General features: G+C 42.6%; 2 protein-coding genes across 6 annotated transcripts in view; one reads left to right on the forward strand and one right to left on the reverse strand.

Annotated features, from left to right (window-relative positions):
* ankrd13b (ankyrin repeat domain 13B) overlaps positions 1-14,778 on the reverse strand; it is a 352,153-nt gene extending 337,375 nt beyond the window's left edge. For both annotated transcript variants that reach the window (XM_078548006.1, XM_078548005.1), the window contains exon 1: positions 14,561-14,778. In XM_078548006.1, the coding sequence (XP_078404132.1) occupies positions 14,561-14,659 (99 nt within the window). In that variant the 5' untranslated portion in view covers positions 14,660-14,778. The remainder of the gene's footprint in view (positions 1-14,560) is intronic.
* A 731-nt stretch (positions 14,779-15,509) lies between these two features.
* git1 (G protein-coupled receptor kinase interacting ArfGAP 1) overlaps positions 15,510-18,516 on the forward strand; it is a 201,688-nt gene continuing 198,681 nt past the window's right edge. For all 4 annotated transcript variants that reach the window (XM_078548010.1, XM_078548013.1, XM_078548012.1 and 1 more), the window contains exon 1: positions 15,510-15,853. In XM_078548010.1, the coding sequence (XP_078404136.1) occupies positions 15,802-15,853 (52 nt within the window). In that variant the 5' untranslated portion in view covers positions 15,510-15,801. The remainder of the gene's footprint in view (positions 15,854-18,516) is intronic.

Raw genomic sequence — 18,516 nt, forward strand, 5'->3', positions numbered from 1 at the left:
CTCTCTCTTACACCATCATGTGGGCAGTACATTAACTCTTTCAGCCCTGAACACCCTAATACTACGGTGGGAGATAGCCATGGAGATCAGTGACAGGAGTCATGGCACGAGGAACTGGATGCAGTGCTGCATGAGGTTCAATGGCCTCACACAAGTGGTCAAGGTCAGTGAACGCTTCTTCAAATGTCATATCCTACAAAGTGCACCACTAGCCTCACACACTGATCAATTCACTCTCCATCGCTCACCTACCAATAATCTCTATGAATCCGGACTCATGCCTGGTATTCATATGCTCCACCACACCGTCACATACTCAGCACTGCTGCAAGCCCCTCACCCACATTTCACAGTATGCACACACTGGCATCTATTCAACCATGACAACTTACAGGTTCTGATGAAGAGTCATACGGACTCGAAACGTTAACTCTGTCTTCCTCACCACAGATGCTGTCAGACTTGCTGAGTTTTTCCAGCTATTTTTGTTTTTGTTTCAGATTTCCAGCATCCGCAGTATTTTGCTTTTACAACTTACAAATCTTAGTTCAAGTCTTCACCCTCCTCAGTGCTGGGCAACTATCCATTCTCATGCAGATCCCTGGAGATGTCCAACAGCTGGTGCATGGCAGGAGGCACAAATAATTTTGCAGCTTTCTATTATTCTTTTGATACTCCTCTTCCCCGACACTCCTTTTTCTTGTACATAATCCTCTCTCTCATGTCCCACCTCTCCCTCATCTCACACTCTCCTTTCATTTACAAGTTGCACATAGTGTAAGCATGCACCTCTTACTTCTCCCCTCCCATCATGCACCACAACCTTGCCCTTTCTCCTTTCAGATACCCAGGAAGTGCAACCTGGCCCGACAGTGGAGGAACAACAAGAAGATGTTGATGATGAAGACAGGCCATTACTTGATTTCACACTTGCAGCTACCAGCACAGATACTAACAATGCACATAATTTCAAGGATAGCATACAGGCAGGATCTGCATGTGGTGAGACAATGGGCATGAGTGGGCTGCATCCAGAATAGGGTATGAGGATGACACAGATGCCAGCTCACAGGAGGGCAAGGCCATGGCATGAGTTCTGCAGCAAAGGATTCAGATGAACACTTGAATGGGATAGCCTACAGAGAATGCTGATGAGTATGCATAACAAAATGCTTTGGGAAGCCTGCCAGAGAGTCTGCAATCAATGTCAAGGAGTATCAAAGAGTCCTGCACCAATTTGACACAGGAGTTTGGAGCCCAGTCTTTTTCAGCGTGGAAATGGTGGCCAAGTCCATCAGCACAACTATGGGCCTAACCATGTGCAATGCCTGATGGTTAATGTCTCAGCTTTCATTGCAGCACAAACTGCTTCCACCAGACAGCTGAGTGCTGCAATGGAAACTGAAACTGAACTCATGCAAGCTCAGACAGCTGCCATCATGGCGATGGGTTACAGTGTTCAAAGGGACCTCCCAGCAGTCCAGAAATCTGTCCTCCAACAGATTACTAGGGTGGCTTGAGGCCCCATTGCAGGGGAGTGGCTCCATGTAGCACGAACCTGCTGTCTTCTCTTAGAAAGACAGCATTTGTCCATCCACCCCTCCCACCCCATTGCCATGCTGTTGCCTAGGTTGTCAGCCAGCTAGCCTAGGTTGCTGCTGAGATGGTGCAGTCCGCAACCAGGCCTCTGAGGCTCAGCTGCTTGATGTCATCCTACAAGGCATTCAGCAGTCTCCTCCACTGAAAGTCAGCAGCCTTCCACTTGCCAGGCTGCAGGAACTGGGGTAACACCGAGTAGGAGCACCAGGACATGCAAAGACACATGGCAAAAAGATATAGAGGGAATGGACCAAGGTGATTAGTTGACTTTTGTATATAGCATGACTTCATCTATGAATTTGGTATGGATTGTTTATTTTGTGGTAGCTTTTGCTTTTGCATTGTGACCAAGCTGTGGTGGCCAGTGTCAGAAGAAATGTAAGGAATGGGACTGGTAGTGAATGGGAAATTGGAATTGTGCACAAAGATGTGTCTAGGTTGCCTTCTTCCACCTCCTCCTGTTCCTCCCCTTCATGCTCCTGTTCCTTACTGCTCGCCATATAGCTGGGAACAAGAACTGTACTCTGCTAATGACAAGGTGGTGCTACACACAGCAGATCACCATAAACCTTGATACCCACTGTACCAAGTACTGCAGGGCTCCTCCATATTGGTCCAGGCAGTGCAAGAACTGCCTCAGCACATCAATGGTCTGCTCTATCACATTTCATGTGGAAGTATGGCTTTCATTGTATGCATGATGTGTACATGTGCATGGGTTGCATCCTGGGGACATCAGCCATGTCCTCAATGATTAGTCCTTGATGTCCAGTAGCCATCCAATGATTTGCCACAAAGCTCAAATGCAGCTGGTACAATAGATTGCCATAGAATTAAGGTATTATGATTGCTGCTACGATCCCAGGCATTGACCGACATGACTCAGCGCCTATGGACACACCAGTTGGATGTTGAGGAATTTGATGTTGCTAATACTTCGAGCTCCAGCCTGGAAGTAGCCAGATGCAATCAGTTATTCAGCACCATGACCTTCACAGCCACTGGAAATGTACTTTCCCTGCTCTGATGTTGCAATTGTGGCGACAGCAGGGGACAGATTTCAGTGAAGGTATTCTTATTGAACGGCAGATGTCTCACTGATTGTACCCCCACAAACGCTCAGGTATGAGAATTCTCCCTGAACTCCATGGGAAAATATGCTCTCCTCCTTAGAGCCCTTCTCCCCCACCTCCTCCCTTTTCCAGCAGCTTGTCCTGCCCTGAGTGTCCTCTCCCTCCACTCCAAGTCACACTTTATTCAAAGAGGAATGATTACAACTGCACCCTTGTCTGGGAGCAAATGGTTTGTGCAGAAACTTTGAAGTCAACAATAACTCCTTCAGCACCTGCCACACCACTTCCTGGAGACTTCTGCAACTTTAAACAACTGTAGAAAGAACCAAACATTTGCGGAATCAAAGCAACAAGCAGAAGAAATCAGCCTGCGACAGTTGATGGTCCCTTTAAATAGCACCATCATGTCACATGCAATTTCACAGTCCAGGTGTAGATCTTGATGTAACTCTTTCGAGTACATTCACAGTTCTTGACTTTTTTTTTTCCGGGAGTGGGACATGAACCCACAACCTTCTGACTCAAAGGCGAGGGTGCTATGAACTGAGCCACAGCTGACACCTCTAGATCTTGATGTAGCTGTACATCTACAGCTGTGCAAGCTAAAGAGAGGGTGTTAGCTGAAACACCATCACCAAATTAAGGGAGGTGTCAGCTGTGGCTCAGTTCATAGCACCCTCGCCTTTGAATCAGAGCGTTGTGGGTTCGTGTCCCACTCCCGGAAACCAAGAACTGTGATTGTACTTGATAGAGTTGCAATCTGTGACTGTTGATAACTCGAAATAATTTTGAGGTGTCAGCTGTGGCTCAGTTCATAGCACCCTCGCCTTTGAATCAGAGGGTTGTGGGTTCATGTCCCACTCCCGGAAACCAAGAACTGTGTTTGTACTCGAAAAGAGTTGCAATCTGTGACTGTTGATAACTCGAAAGAGTATCACCAAATTAGCATTGCATGCTGATTGGTGTCATCATCTTCTGCCTGCTCCAGCAGCTATTCGCTGTGCATAATGATAACCCCTCCACCAATATGGTGCCCGGCATGACTCATCCCAAAAGTATGCTTGCATGCTGCAGACACCAATTTGTTCCCCTAACCACACCTATAGCGTCCAAACAATAGGCACTACCAACCCCAATTCCACACCATGAAGCTACCTCTTTTGTTTGGTTATTCTATATAAGAATACAAAAGTTTGAGTAAAGTGAATCTTCTGGGATTTCAGTGCAGGAACAGATTTTGATAATGATGCTCGTTTTTTCCCCTTTGAAATGATTTATGGTGTTCTGGTTTTGCATGAAATTCTAATAACTATGGCAAACAATGAGTGGATAAGATTGATTGCAAGAAAATAACCTTGTTAAGTTTCCAGACCGTGTCACAAATCCAAACCTCCATCAAACATTGACCGATTTATTACAACCCGAGGCCTGAGACGGGGTTATTTTCATTGAAATCATTCCCATCTATTATCCTTAGAAAATATACACAGGCATTATAAATAACATCATTGAATCTTCCATGGCAATGCTGAAGGATAAAGAAAATTGAGCAGACAACTATCAAGTGTATTGCACACCAGCCACAGGGAACTAAATGAATGTGTGACCATCACATACTTCAGTGATGCACAAATAAATAAATCTTTGCATGTAAAATGGTGAGTTATGTTTGACGTCAGTTTATTGAAATAAGTTAACCTTGTATTCTGTAACTATGAGAAGTTGATATCAATGAAATGTGTCCTTCCATTCTTAACTTTCTACAATGTTATTTTGTGAACTTATTTTTATCATTCCCAGTTTGCTTTCCTGGTTTGCACCTTTCACGGATTGGTGGGTGTGAGGCCAGGAGAGCAGAGCAGATGTGTGGACCCACACCAGGAAGAGCCAAGGAAAGGTAAGCCTATGAAAATAGTGTACAACAGGTGCAGGCCTATGGGCATAGAATGTGACAGAAGCAGGATTACAGTTGGGAGAACCAGGCACATAGGCTGTAGAATAGAAGTTAAAGGCAGCAAAGAGCCAAGGTCAAAAGTGCCTTTATCTGTTGGATCAATCTGTGAAACCTGAGTCCACAGCAATGGTAGCGGTGGTAGCAACAATGTCAAAATCCCAGTGTTGGCAGGGACTCTGTAATTATTGCTGGTGACAGTGGTCAAAATCATTAAGCTGGTTGATAATTTGGGGTTGTAGCAGTTCACACCTGTCACACAATGCCTTAGAACAGAGCCCTCACTGAGGCCAGAGCTATCATTGATGTATAAACCAAAAGCTACCAAGCCTCTGCCTGTTTCTCTGCAGCCTATACCAGCTTGATACTAGCATCATCCAATAACCACAAATGCCATTTTCTGGCAGGGTCACTCGATAGGAGTAGGATGTGGTATTCTCTCCCTCTTCACTCAAAAGGGTCTCTCTATCCCACACCCTTGAGGAGGTCTCTCTACCTCTCTTTTTTTTCTCTCCCTCACTACAGTATTTCTCCACCCCCCTCTCTCTATCCCATCCCCTGAACTGGATTTTGGTCTCCTCTCTCCCTCCCCTGTCCATAGTAGGGTTTTCCCTCTGCCTCCTTCATTCTATCTCTTCTCCCCCGCCACCAACCCTCCCCTTACCTTCACAGACCCCCAATTAACAGCTTTTCTGTCTTTCTTCTACCTCTCTCAACAGCAGAGTTTCTGTCTACAAAGATTTACACAGTGGAATTGAATGCTACATGACCTCAGGAGCTTCTTCTGGATCATACCTGAGCATTGAACTGCCAGGGTATACAGGTTACTGGAGGAACACCTCATCTGCAGGGGGCTGACAGAGGCATGCCCTACTTATAGCCACATCTCAAGGACCTGCCTCCCCCATGCTGACAGACATTCCAGTGCCTAGCTGCCTCATAGGCAATAAGAATGTCCAGGCTGCCCCCAAGACTCCATTCCATTCCCTTTGTGTTCCTGTGTGTAATTGGGTCAATACAAATATTTCTGCATGTTTTCCCCATCTTCTGGATGACTTCCCTAGCTCGAATGCTCCTATTGGAGTCCAGTTTCTGTAGATAATAAGCCTAATCTCATCAGGTGCACTGGACTTCAAGTCTCATGTTATGGCTTGGAGAAATAGGAGTAAAGGAATTCCTTCCCCTTGGCTTCACTTCCTCAGACATAGCCGGCCTCATAAGAGTTGGACAGAGACTCCACCCATTAGAAGCCCAACTGTGAAGTCACTATCCTTTTTTAACAAACCATTCCGCCAGACTCCCACTGCGGTTCTGGTGGAAGAGTGAGGGCATCCCAGCCACCTATCCTTGTCCTTCAACCTGTCCAACAACCGGTTTCCAATCCCTGTGTGAGCCTTTAAATAAATAATGGCAGGTAAATTGTTATATATAGAACTAACTGTTCCACTGTCTTTAGTTGTTTGAATCATTTTATGGTGAATGAATGATGTGTGATGTCAACGTTATTATAATGACACATTGTGCTAACGATGTAATGGAGGTTTTAAGACATATTCATCTAAAACAATTTATATCGGCCTGAACTTGGATTTGGGCATCGTACAAACAAATGTTTTGAAAATGACTTTCCAAATAGTATTAAAACATTTGCCAGCAAAACGTTTAATGAGTATGTAATTTATTCATTTTGAAGAGAATTTGTTGTGTTTTAAATGTTAATTGACTCAGCAATTTATTGTAAGCAAGATAAAAAGTTTGCTCTCCTCTCTTCTTCTGAAGGTAATGATTCATACAGCATAGATTGATGGTCGATGGCAGACCTCCAGTAACTCATCTACACAACCATTCTGCATGCATGAGACTAAACATTGAATGTTGGCAGATAGTTCAACTGTGGGAGGTATTTCAGTCAAACCCAAACCCATTGAGTTTCTTCTTCAAACATAGAACCATACAACACAGAAGGAGGCCATTCAGCCCATCAGGTCTGAACTGGCTCTTTGAAAGAGCTATCCAAGTAGTCCCACTGCCCTGCTTTTTCCTTATTGCCCTGTAAATTATTTATTTTCAAGTGTATGTCCAATTCCCAAACACAGCAGGGACCAGTAGATAAACAATCAGAAGCAGAAACCTTTCTTGTTCTTGCCTCTTTAGTTCAGAATCCAGTCATGTTACCTATTGCATCTTTTCCACTAACATCAGCTCACAAAGCAAGAGGCATGAATTGAAATGGGGCCTTGCTCATCTGAAAGGCTCTGTACTTCACCATAAAATGTATTTACATGCTGAACTAACAGTGAAGACCAGCGTCTGTGTTACAAAAAAACAGCTCTGGATATTGCATTATAACAGGACTGCAGCAGTAAAGTGATTAGGTTGTACTTAGAGTAGAATTACCTGAATAGAAGTTACTGTGAAAAAGCTTGAGAGAGGGACTGTTTGTGACACTATGTATGAAAGACAGAACTATATAGGAGTATACCACTTAGATATAATTAATTTCTATTAAAGAATAATGTAATGTTCATATTTTATAAATTATCTTGAATTAGTTATTCTGCAAACAAAAACACTAATTGTCATCTTATAGAGAAGGTATTACAATTTTGAGTTTTTGTGGAACCATGTTCTCTGTACAGATTCATAACAGGTCTTGTTTGGCAGCATTGTTTCAAATGAGCCAGAACATATAATTGCAGCTAACAGAGTTATGTGACCTGTGAATTTATGATTTCCTTGTTTGCAATAATCTGGTTACTGGATTAAATTTTGTCTTGCGCTTTATACTGCGCACACACAGTGTGTGTGTTACTCACCACATAGATGTTACTCACCAATTAAGAATTTCTTTTAGCTAAAACTATTATATTTACAACTCATTTTATAACAAAAAATATACTATAAAGTTTAATATTCAAAAATTAATATGATCTAACTCCATAATATTTAATGATACTTTTAAAGAACAAGAATACAAGTAGTAGTCTTTTCTATTTGAAAATCAAAGTTGGTGTTACTTGTAAGGGGAGTTTAATAGGTTTCATCTTGTACTACCTTGCCGATTGGAATCTAAATATAATGAACATAATATAAGCCTTAAGTTACGGAATATTTTATCTAGCTAAATTTCAGAGTTTAGAATGGTTTAAAGAACTGTAGAAAACTTCTATTTTCATCCATTTAGTTTTTTGAAACTAAATTACCAACCGAACACAATATTGATGTTTTGAAATTATAGCAATATCACAAGCACTCGTATCTAATAAATATGTTTATGTATCTATTTATGGAACTTGACTGAATTTTCACACGATACAACTGAAAACACACTCCTGTCTGCACACCTACCTATTCTATCACATTTTTCCAGGTATGCAAGTTTGCTAGTCAAGTGTAACAAAAGCCCTTGAATGTTGGACAACAAGCTCATTCTGAGTGAAAGAAGTTCCGCTGTTTACATCAAATTCTACACTTCACCATCTTAAATCAGGAATTCCAATTCCAACTAGAATCGAAGCCCACTTCCACTTGTTCAACTCAAATACTTAATCTCTCGAACAACATTGCCTGTTCTTTTGGTAGAAGCAATCTGCAATATATGATGGCAAGTAGAAAGGAGATGATGCATAGCAACTGCTTCAGGCAGACTAAATTCTCAGCATTACAAAAAGAAACCAGAGATGTGTATAAAAGACTATGGAAATAGAAAACTATTGCCATCTTATAGAATAATGTCCCTGTAGCGAGTAAAAGTGTAACCTTCCTCAAAAATAATTACATTAAACCACTCCGTAAACATTGTAACATTGGCAACAAGGCTTGTTCATTCATGGCCATCTTGAATATTAAAACTTTTGTTCATTTGCATACATTCTTGTTAGGGTGTAAAAAAAAGCCCCAATGGCACACGATTAATATTTGAACTTCAATTCTTTAAATGAATCAGAATCACTGCATTCGCATCCAATGAATTTAGCATGAAGGTAAGAACTCTCACATTTACATTGTCTGGGCTTCAAGACTGGATGAACAATGGATATCTGACGATGAACAATTACCATTTGTAAAGGTGAAAATCAGAAACAATTTAATTCCCTGCATAATGCATTGTGTGCAGAATATAAAACAGCATACCTTTATACCCTTATAGGGAAAAGCATACCGGGCAAGGACAGTTCTGCTTCCAAACCATAATGCTGGAAGCACAGTACATGGTTAACGGGAACAAGTAACTAATTTCATATCATAGAATTGTAGAATGGTTATAGCACTGAAGGAGGCCTTTTGGCCGATCATGTCTTTGCAGCTTCTCTGCATGAACAACTTGGCTGATCCCACTGCCTCTGCCCTTTTGTGTAGCCGTGCACTTTTTTTTCCTTCCGGTGCTTATTCAATTCCCTTTGAAAGCCACAATTGAATTTGCCTCCATCAAACTCTCAGGTAGTGCATTCCAGTTCCTAACCACTCGCTGCATAAAAATACTCTTCCTTATGCCACTGTTGATCCTTTCGCCAATCAGCTTAAACCTGCTTCCTCTGGTTCTGACCCTTCTGCTGTAAATGGGAATTATTTCTCTCTATCTACTCTGCCTAGATCCCTCATGATTCTGAATATCTCTATCAAATCTCCTCTCAACCTTCTTTTCTCTTAGGAAAACAACCTCAGCTTCTCCAATCTGTTCACTTAACTGAAGTCCCCCATCCCTGGAACTATTCTTGGTAATCTTTTCTGCACCCTCTCGAAAGCCTTCACATCATTCCTAAAGTGGAGTGCCCAGGATTGAACACAATACTCCAGTTGAAGTTGGAACTTTATAAAGATTCAACATAATTTCCTTGCTTTTGTACTCCATGCCTCAGGATCCTGTGTTTTAGCCACTTTCTCAACCTGCCCTGCCACCTTCAACAATTTGTGTACAAATACCCCAATGTCTCTCTGTTCCTGCACCCACTTCAGAATTGTATCCTTTACTTCAGATTGCTTTTCCTCATCCACACTTCTCTGCATTTTAAATTTCATCTGTCATATGTCCATATTCCACCAGTTTGTCTATATCCTCTTGAAATCTATTACCATCCTCCTCACAGCTCACAATACTTCCAATCTGCAAATTTTGAAATTGTGCCCTGTACACCCAAGCCTTGGCCATTAATATAGATCATGAAAAGCCGTGGTCCTAGTACCTATGCCTGGGGAACCCCACTATATACTTTTCTCCAGTCTGAAAAACAACTGTTCACCATGACTCTATTTCCTGTCACTCACCCAACTTTCCTTAATTAATCCATACTTGTCCAAGTAAATGTTAATTTTGTCCCAGATTATCAGTTTGAAAAGTTTTCCCACCACTGAAGTTAAACTGACTGGGTTGTAGTTGCTGGGTTATCCTTACATCCTTTTTTGAACAAAGGTGTAACATTTACAATTCTTTGGCACCATGCTGTTTCTAAGGAGAATTGGAAGATTATGGCCAGCAGCTCTGCAATTTCCACCTTTACTTCCCCCAGTGTTCTCGGATGCATCCCATCCAGTCCTGGTGACTTTTCAACTTTAAGTACAGCCAGCCTTTCTAATACCTCCTCCTTATCAATTTTTAGCCCATCCGGTATTGCATCTACTTACATTTTCATTACAACTTTAATAACATCTTTTGCCTTGGGAAAGACATGTTAAGTACTCATTTAGTACCTTAGCCCTGACCTCTGCCTTCAGACAGGTATCCCCATTTTGGTCACTAATCAGTCCCACCCTTGCTCCTACTACCTTTTTACTATTTATGTGCCAATAAAAGACTTTAGATACCGATTATGTTAGTTTCCTGTCTCTTCTCATACTCTCTCTGTGCCTTTCTTATTCTACATTCAACTTAGCTATCACTCATATTGTCAACCTGACACCTGTGATCTACACCCTTTTTGCTGTTTCATTTTACTCTCTATCTCTTTCATCATCCAAGAAGGGCTGGCTTTGGTTGCCTCTATATCTTTCCCACAAGTTTATATTTAGAATATATCTAGTAATCTAATGGTACCTCTGTTGTTTCTTTATTCTAACCAAGTAGATTCTGTCCTTTACCCCCTCCAGGACATCCTCTGCCTACTGTAACATAACATTCTCCTTAATCAATATTGTCACCCCTGCTCCTTCCTACCTTCCCTAACTTTCCTGAAGACTGCATCGAGGAATATTTATAACCAGTCCTGCGCTTTGGTGAGTCGTTATTTCCACAACATCATATTTCCACGTGGCTATCTGCACCTGCAGCTCATCAACCTTATTTACTGCATCTTCAGTAAAAATGTGAATTAATTATTCCAATAAAATATCTTGGGTATATAACTAAAATGATAGAACTACTTAATGCATTATTAATTCCTATTAATAAAGAGGGAATTAGGTAAAAATCACAATATGCTCTGTTGCAACAGAAATACACTATTAGAAATAAAAACAGGAAGTGCTGGGAATACTCAGCAGGTCTGGCAGCATCTGTGGAGAGAGAAACAGAGTTAACGTTTCAAGTCCAATATGACTAAGCGTGCTTGGGGGAACAATAGCTCCCTGGTGCATTTGCCATGGCAACATCTTGACTGATCAGAGCTGACTTGCCAACCAATCAGCACACCTTTTCTCATGCAGTATTAATTGTTGTTCCCTTTGAAATTTGGCATTCTTGCATCTGTCCTGATGAATGCAAGACGAAAAGCTTCGGCTGCAAGTCTCTTTTCTCAGCAAAGTTATTACATCTTGAAGTAATTTGCAAATTTACTGTAACTTGAAACAGCAAAGCCCTAATTTCCTTTAAATATTTGGGAATATACTGCACAAGAATATATAAAGTTTGATATGGATTTACAATGCTGTGCATTAAACTCTCTGGTATCCATTTTCCCCTTCCCTGCAAGCAACACTTGCACTGGCAGAAAAAGTCCCACCCCACCCCATCAATGTCAGCTCCATGTAATCTGTGCTATTGAATAATGCCCACTTCATTTATCCTGTTTGGGTGATATATTATTCTTTGTTTCTTTCAGATGGGCGGGGGGAGGGCAATTTAGACCACAGGTTGCTGGATCCTGTTACTTTATGGCTAATCCAAGGCTGAAACGGACAGCAAACTTTACACAATGCCTTAGTAATGAAAGGGAACAGGCGGCTGCGTATGTTTTACATTAGAGGCAATTCGGAATATAATTTGAAATTACACATGAAACCTGACGTTGCACACAGCTCGATCAAGAGTTGTCCGAAGACGCTATCTATTGTGCATGGCCAGTGGAATGATTTTTCTAACGGCCTGGTTTGGGAGGGGGGAAGAAACGACAGGATTGTTGGCAGAGGGAGAAACACAGAACGATGCCTGGTCTAATCCCTTAGATCCAGCCGAGACGAATGTAGCGGATTCCCCCACCATCTGAAACTCTGCAGTCACTAGATTAACTGGAAACTCAGTGCCCCCCAATTTCCTGACATGTTAATCGTCCGATCTAGTTCCGAATAACTGACTGTAATATTTCCGATGCTCTCGGACGACATGGAAGGTTTGGAGCGTTTCTCTGTTTCCGGGTTCGAGGTGAAGCCACATTCACTCCACAGTCACAGGCTGCCCTTTGCTACCATTCACAAAGAGATGCTAGAAATGTATCTTGCTCCGTTCACTGCATTTCCGGTCCAGAGTTGGGCTTATCTATTCTCTCTGGATATTTTCACCTGTCAGTGGCGGATTGTGGCGGGGGCCCAGCTCAGTAAACTATTATCACCCTGTTAATGAAATGGGGCGGGGTGTGAAACGCTGCTCTTCGCTCAAATTTACACACTGGGCGCTTGTGCGCTGGCGTAAATTTCCACAAAATGGATCCAAAGAATTTATTTGCTGTTCATCCCATGTATGGAAACACCCCGGGGTGTGGGGTGGGATAGTTTTGGTGCTTCCCTCTAAAGAGGTGACATCCCGGGGCCATATTCTAGCAGATCTAACACCAAATTATTACCGCGCCTAAAGTTAAATATGGGCAGAAGCTAATGCTGGTTGCAGCGGCCTGGGAATTCAGGCAAGTTTAATATTAGCACAGTTCCTGGGTGGAAAAGGTTGTATTTTGTGATGTAAACATTTATTCCGACCCGGCCCCATGGTAAATCTGAACTGTCGTTGAAGTTGCAGAGATCTAGACGAAACTGGAATGTTTCTGAACATAATTCGGAATCGCTGTGCTGCAAGTTCTTGTCAAAATCAACTTGGAAATGAGAATATGAACGTTCTCTTGGAAAAATATAATGAGCTCTAGCCGTTTCTTGTGTCCCCCTAATCCCTGCCAGCCTTTAATTCCAGACGTCGCCTCCACAGTTCTTGCGAAAATAGTAACTGCACAAGCCCAAGAATCTATTCATTCAGATGCATTCATTTTTGTGGGAATTACTTATGTTTTATCAATTCGTTGCACCCAATCAATTAAAAACAATTTAGCCCATGTTGTACGAAATCGTCCCTGGGACATCTTATAGCCCGAGCTATGTAGAAACGGACAATCCCGGGATTCGGTTTGTATTTCTGCAGGCTTTATCTTGCGAGCATCTGTCAAATGTTATTTAATGTGGTGGGAAATGGCCATTTCTAATGATCAATGGAAATGATGGTAAAAAGAAAACGATATTGACACACTTTTAATTAATGGAAGAATTTTCCCCGTTGCCTATGTTACATTTATGCCCTATCGCAAGCAATTTACACTGTCTCAAAATCAGCTTTTGACTGTTACAGAGACCATGCTCAGCAAAGCGATGTTACAGCTGGATAGTACAGTAGTGGAGGGGAGCGGAGTGGCGCCTGCGCGATTAACTGTGCATCGAGCTCTTTAAACCGTGCAGCTGTGAAACGACAGCCGATACAGAGATAACAGCCCTCCATCCCCCCCACCCACCCACCCCCCAGCCCTCCTTTTTTTGGTTCTTATATCAAGTATGTATCGGAGGCATTGTACACCAGAGAAACTGTGTCAAAACGACACCCATAGATTTCTTGCAGTTGTTCATCAAACGTGACTTGATTCTAGCCAGAAAGCTACATCAGACAGTACGTCAGAAATTTAAACGATATTTATCACTATGATAGGAAACAGGTACAACACCATGGGAAAATAGTTTCTGTCTCTGCATAGTTTAGAAATAAATTGAAATGCCGGATCCTCGCAAGGAATAATTATTTTAAATGGACTTCTGTTGTATAAACCAGCCTCATTTAGTTTGTGGCTTATTTTGAATGTAGGTGCAGTTAGTTGCAAGCTTTTGTTGCTTTTAGTTCCGCAGAACGCTTAATTTGCTAAAACAACAATGCTTATTTTTTCATTTGCCACACTATAACAACTTTCTCCCTTTGAAGAATTCCTGGAAATTTGAAACCATTTCGATTGTGGAAAGTTAAATGTGCAGCAGAGTTTACGGGAATATTTCAAAGCACTTGGCATAATCTCCTTTCCACGACAGAACACATTTGGTTCCCGTTTTACTATGGATGCCTCATTTCCATATAAAATAGTAAAGCGGAGAATAGTAAACCTCACATTTCGTTTTTAAGTGGCCGAAGAGAATTCAGACTAAAAGTAAATACATAGTGGAAGCGTCGCGATCGGGATTTTCTCCTTATTGGGAGAAACACATTGAGACAATACCTAACCCAACGAAGGAATCAACTCATTATACAACACGAGCACAATTCCGTCAACCCAATGCCTGCTCACGGACATGGTCACAATTCGAGTTCAAGAGTATTTTTAATGTAGAAAGAATAAATAATCTCCAATCTTTCTTCTAAATGACAGCATTTAATTTCCGATACATAATTAAAGAGTGATTTGCCGGGTACCACAGCATCTGACAGCATTTAGATAATTCCACTTGCATTGCACCACCCCAATCACACACACATACACACATGACCCACCTGCTTGGTGCTAAGTTCCTTTTCCAGCTCCTTGTATTTATTATGCCAAACCAAATAATGCAACGGATATTTTTCTGCCACCCTTCTCGCAGAAATCATTCTGATATCATTCTTCTCTTCCAAATATCATACAAACTACCTTTGCAGCAGACAGTCAAACCCCTGGCAACAGGCACCAATCCTATATTGCTCGGCTACTGAATATCAGACGATAGGAAGCGCTGTAATTCTTGCTTTCTCTGTATTGGAAAAGAGGAAGTGGGAGAGAATCGAAGGGTGAGGAATTACCACCTTACTGTAGGGGAAACTTACATATTGGAAATATGTATGGAGCGCAGACTACGAATAGTATAAGGAAAAATCTACAAGATGGCCATCTTAAATAAACCATTATTTTTTGTGCATTCAGCATGGATACTGATTATGGGAAATATACAATAATTATGCATTTAATTTTTTGGTCAACCCCATTACCTACAATATTGGAGGTGCGTGGTTGTAACACCTCTTGGGAGCTGTAGTTCATCCGCTGAGGTTAGGATTATTGATGACAATTTATAATTTAAAATGAGCTACATCTTCTTAACCAACTCCGAGGCAATAATTCTCATATTTATAAATATTGCCATGCAAGTCGATGTGCTCCAGTCTGCTCAATGACATCACGCTGGCCCCAGCTGTCCCGGGAGAACTACAAATCCCAGCGTCCCTTGCGGTCATGGCCCCGCCCCCCCCCCCCCCCCCCCAGAGCGGGCGGGGGTCTCTTTTCGGAGTCGACCAAACTTCGGAGGAGGGGGGGAAGCCGATTGGCGATCAATGACGTAATGCACGCTGGCCCGCCTGTCCATTGGTGGGGCCGAGCTGTCAATCGGTTGACGGCGCGTGGGAATTCCACCAGCAGGTTGAACTGCGCGGGCCCGTGTCGTCATTTCCCGGTGGCTCTGGGAATGGGGGCGGGTGCCGGGGAAAGCTGCGGTTTTCCAGCAACTTGTCTCGAACCGGATGCGTCTGCGCTAAACACACCGGCCCTGGGAGATTTAGAGACTTGGTGGTGTCCGGTGGGGGGGGTGTGTGGTGTGGTGTGTGTGGGGAGGGGGAGGGGGGGAAAAAGGGGGGGGGGGTCAAGTGCTGGATATAAATAAACAGAAGAGGGAGAGAGAATAATAATTATCCCAAAAAAAAAATAAACCCCCCTTCCCCCCCCCCCCCCCCTCAACCAACCAACCAACCAACCAACCAAAATGTCCCGAAAGCTGCGGCCCAACGAAGTGTGCGCCGACTGCAGCGCCTCAGGTACGTGACTGAGGGAATATGGGGGGGTGGGTGGTGGTCGGAGCCCGGGTATCAGGGCCGCCTGTGGGCTTCTGGTGGGACGCGGGGGCCGGGCGGCGACGGTGGTGGGGGGAGGGGGGAGGTGTGTTGGTTCGAATGGGGTTTGACTTGGGGCCTGTCAATTTAACCGGTCAGCAGCCCCCCCGACTCTTTCCCCCCCCCCCCCTTCAGCAGCAACGGCTGGAAGGCGGTGGGTGTCGGTTGAGCCACTTGTGGAAAATAAACTGAAGTGAAACCCCCCCCCCCCCCCCCCGTTTGTCGTTGACTGAAGGAGAGAAGATGGTCCCATTGCGCCCCGGGTATCTTCTCTTCTCCAGTGCCAGCGGCCGGTTATAAAAAGTCTTTTTTTTAAATTTTGGAAACGTCAAGTTCCTTGAGTGGGGGGTGAGTGGGGGGTGGGGGTCCTGGGCCATTGTCCCAGGGCTGAGCTGTGATAAATTCGATGCTGCAATCTGTTGGACGAATTAACCCTACCAGCCGTTAAAAGAAACCGGGTGTTTCTTTGTGATCCATGTCCCTATAACATGCAAAATGCGACTCCGAGTCTGTGGATCTGTACCCCCCCCCTCCCCACAACCCCACCGAGAGCCCCTTTTTTAATGGATGTACCAAACTTTTCATCGGTATCGCCGTTTGTATGAGATTCGAAACATCCAACCGCTGCATTTATTTTACTGGAAAGAGCCAGCATATTTATTTGACCTTTTTTTTTTAATTCGAGGTGGAGTGCTTAAATATTCGTCGTTTTAAAGAAAAAAAAAAGAGACCCAGTTCGTTTAAAACGTTCTATTTTGCGATAGTCACTCCAGTTACATAACAGCTGAGGCACAAACGCGAGTTGGTTTTCTGCCAGTTGGGCTGTGATTTAAGTCTGATGTGGGGAGATATCAGATCTGATGGAGCAGATATCAGCTTTGTCGGAGCGAAATCCATGCTTATATTTTTTTAAAAAGTAGGAGTTTGCAGTAATTAAGGGATTATGCCATTGGAATGCATTAGTTATGTTACCTTCAAATTTTGAATTATATTTAAGTTTATGCAATATAGTATACTCAGTAAAGTGCATTGTTGGTTTTCTTGTGGCTTAATTTGGGATTCTTATCTATCTTGTAGTTTTTGTCACACTTTTGACATTTGAGTGTTGTTGTTCCTGCTTTCAACTGTGTGAAGAAAATGTAGACATTTTTATTTCTTGATTTTTTTCTATACTTGACATCCTCTCTGTGCATATTTTGTATTCAAAAATAAAATGCACCCTTGAATGGTCTTCCTGCCAGCCACTGCATTCGTCCAGGGGCAAGCAGAGAGTCTCTTATTGTGGTAAGCAGGTTGCACATGTCTCTACCCAAGGTGCCGAGAGAGTACTTGGGTCCAACTGCATGGGGAGGATTGTACAGCTTGGACTCCCTTTGTGCATTTGTAAAATGTTGGGTTGGTGCTCTTGGTGTTGCCTCAAGATTTCTAATAAAGACAATTCTTGATAGCATAATTTCTACTGTTCAGAGCTTTGTATACATGGGTGGTGAACCTTTTAACTATGTTTACAGTCACTGTCACTACATTTGTGAGGCTCAGATAATCGAGAACAATATTGTGAAATGTTTTATTCGTGATTTTTTTTAGAACTAAGGATTATGTCACGTTCTCTATACCCAAAAACTAAATTTCTGTACATCTTGAGACTGCATTTTCTTTCTCCAAATTAAAAGGTGTGCGCTTTTAAATATGGACTAATACTGCTAGAAATTGGTCCATTTTGCATGTCACTTATTTGTATTTGTAGCAATGTCTGTCTTTTGGATGGTGGAAGAGAATATTTGTATGATTCAATTTAAAATGGGGGTACGGTTGGTTGGGGGAGGCAAGAAAGTTATCTATCGATGCAAGTTTATTGCACTATTAGTGCCACCAACTGAACAAAAGTTCCAGATCATTGGCAGAGAAGGGAAAATCTATTAAAAAAAAACTGAATTGAAATATTGATAATGTCAAACAAAGAAAGTTTACATAGATTGGCCAATTTACCAAAATGTCAGATATCAGTTATGATCCCCAGCTGAGGTTATCCCTAGACAAGCCTGATCCCAGAGTGGAACCCAGCTTGATAGATCCTAACATTTAATTTGTTTGTTTAGATCTGTGTAGAGTAGCTACTGAACAGAGTCACAGGAGTCAGCTGGTGAACTTTTAACGAAAGAATAAAACAGTTATTCAACAAGAAAAGATGAACTTTATTACAATGCTCCTTCACCCACAGCTATACCTTTACAGATATATACAAATTTGTTAGAAAAACATTAGCTATAAGATAGCTTTTGTAACTTATGTCCACAAAGTACACAGTCCACGTACCAATAGGCACCCTTGGTCAGACACACCACACTCGGAAACCAAGTGACAGATGCCACCTCAACCTATGCTATGGATCTCTCCTCAACTCTCTTCTCTCTCTCTCTCTCTCTCTCTCTCTCCCTCCCTCTCTCTCTCTTTCCCACCCCCCCCCCCCCCCCCCGCAACAGACGCTTGTCACACTGAGCCAACCAGTCTCACTGAACTCTATCATTCACACGAGGGTTTCCAATCTCCACTCTCCAAGAGCTCTCCTTGGAATCTTCTCCCAAATC

The sequence above is a fragment of the Cetorhinus maximus genome, chromosome 9 (assembly GCF_964194155.1).
Source record: "Cetorhinus maximus chromosome 9, sCetMax3.hap1.1, whole genome shotgun sequence".
Classification (NCBI taxonomy): domain Eukaryota; kingdom Metazoa; phylum Chordata; class Chondrichthyes; order Lamniformes; family Cetorhinidae; genus Cetorhinus; species Cetorhinus maximus.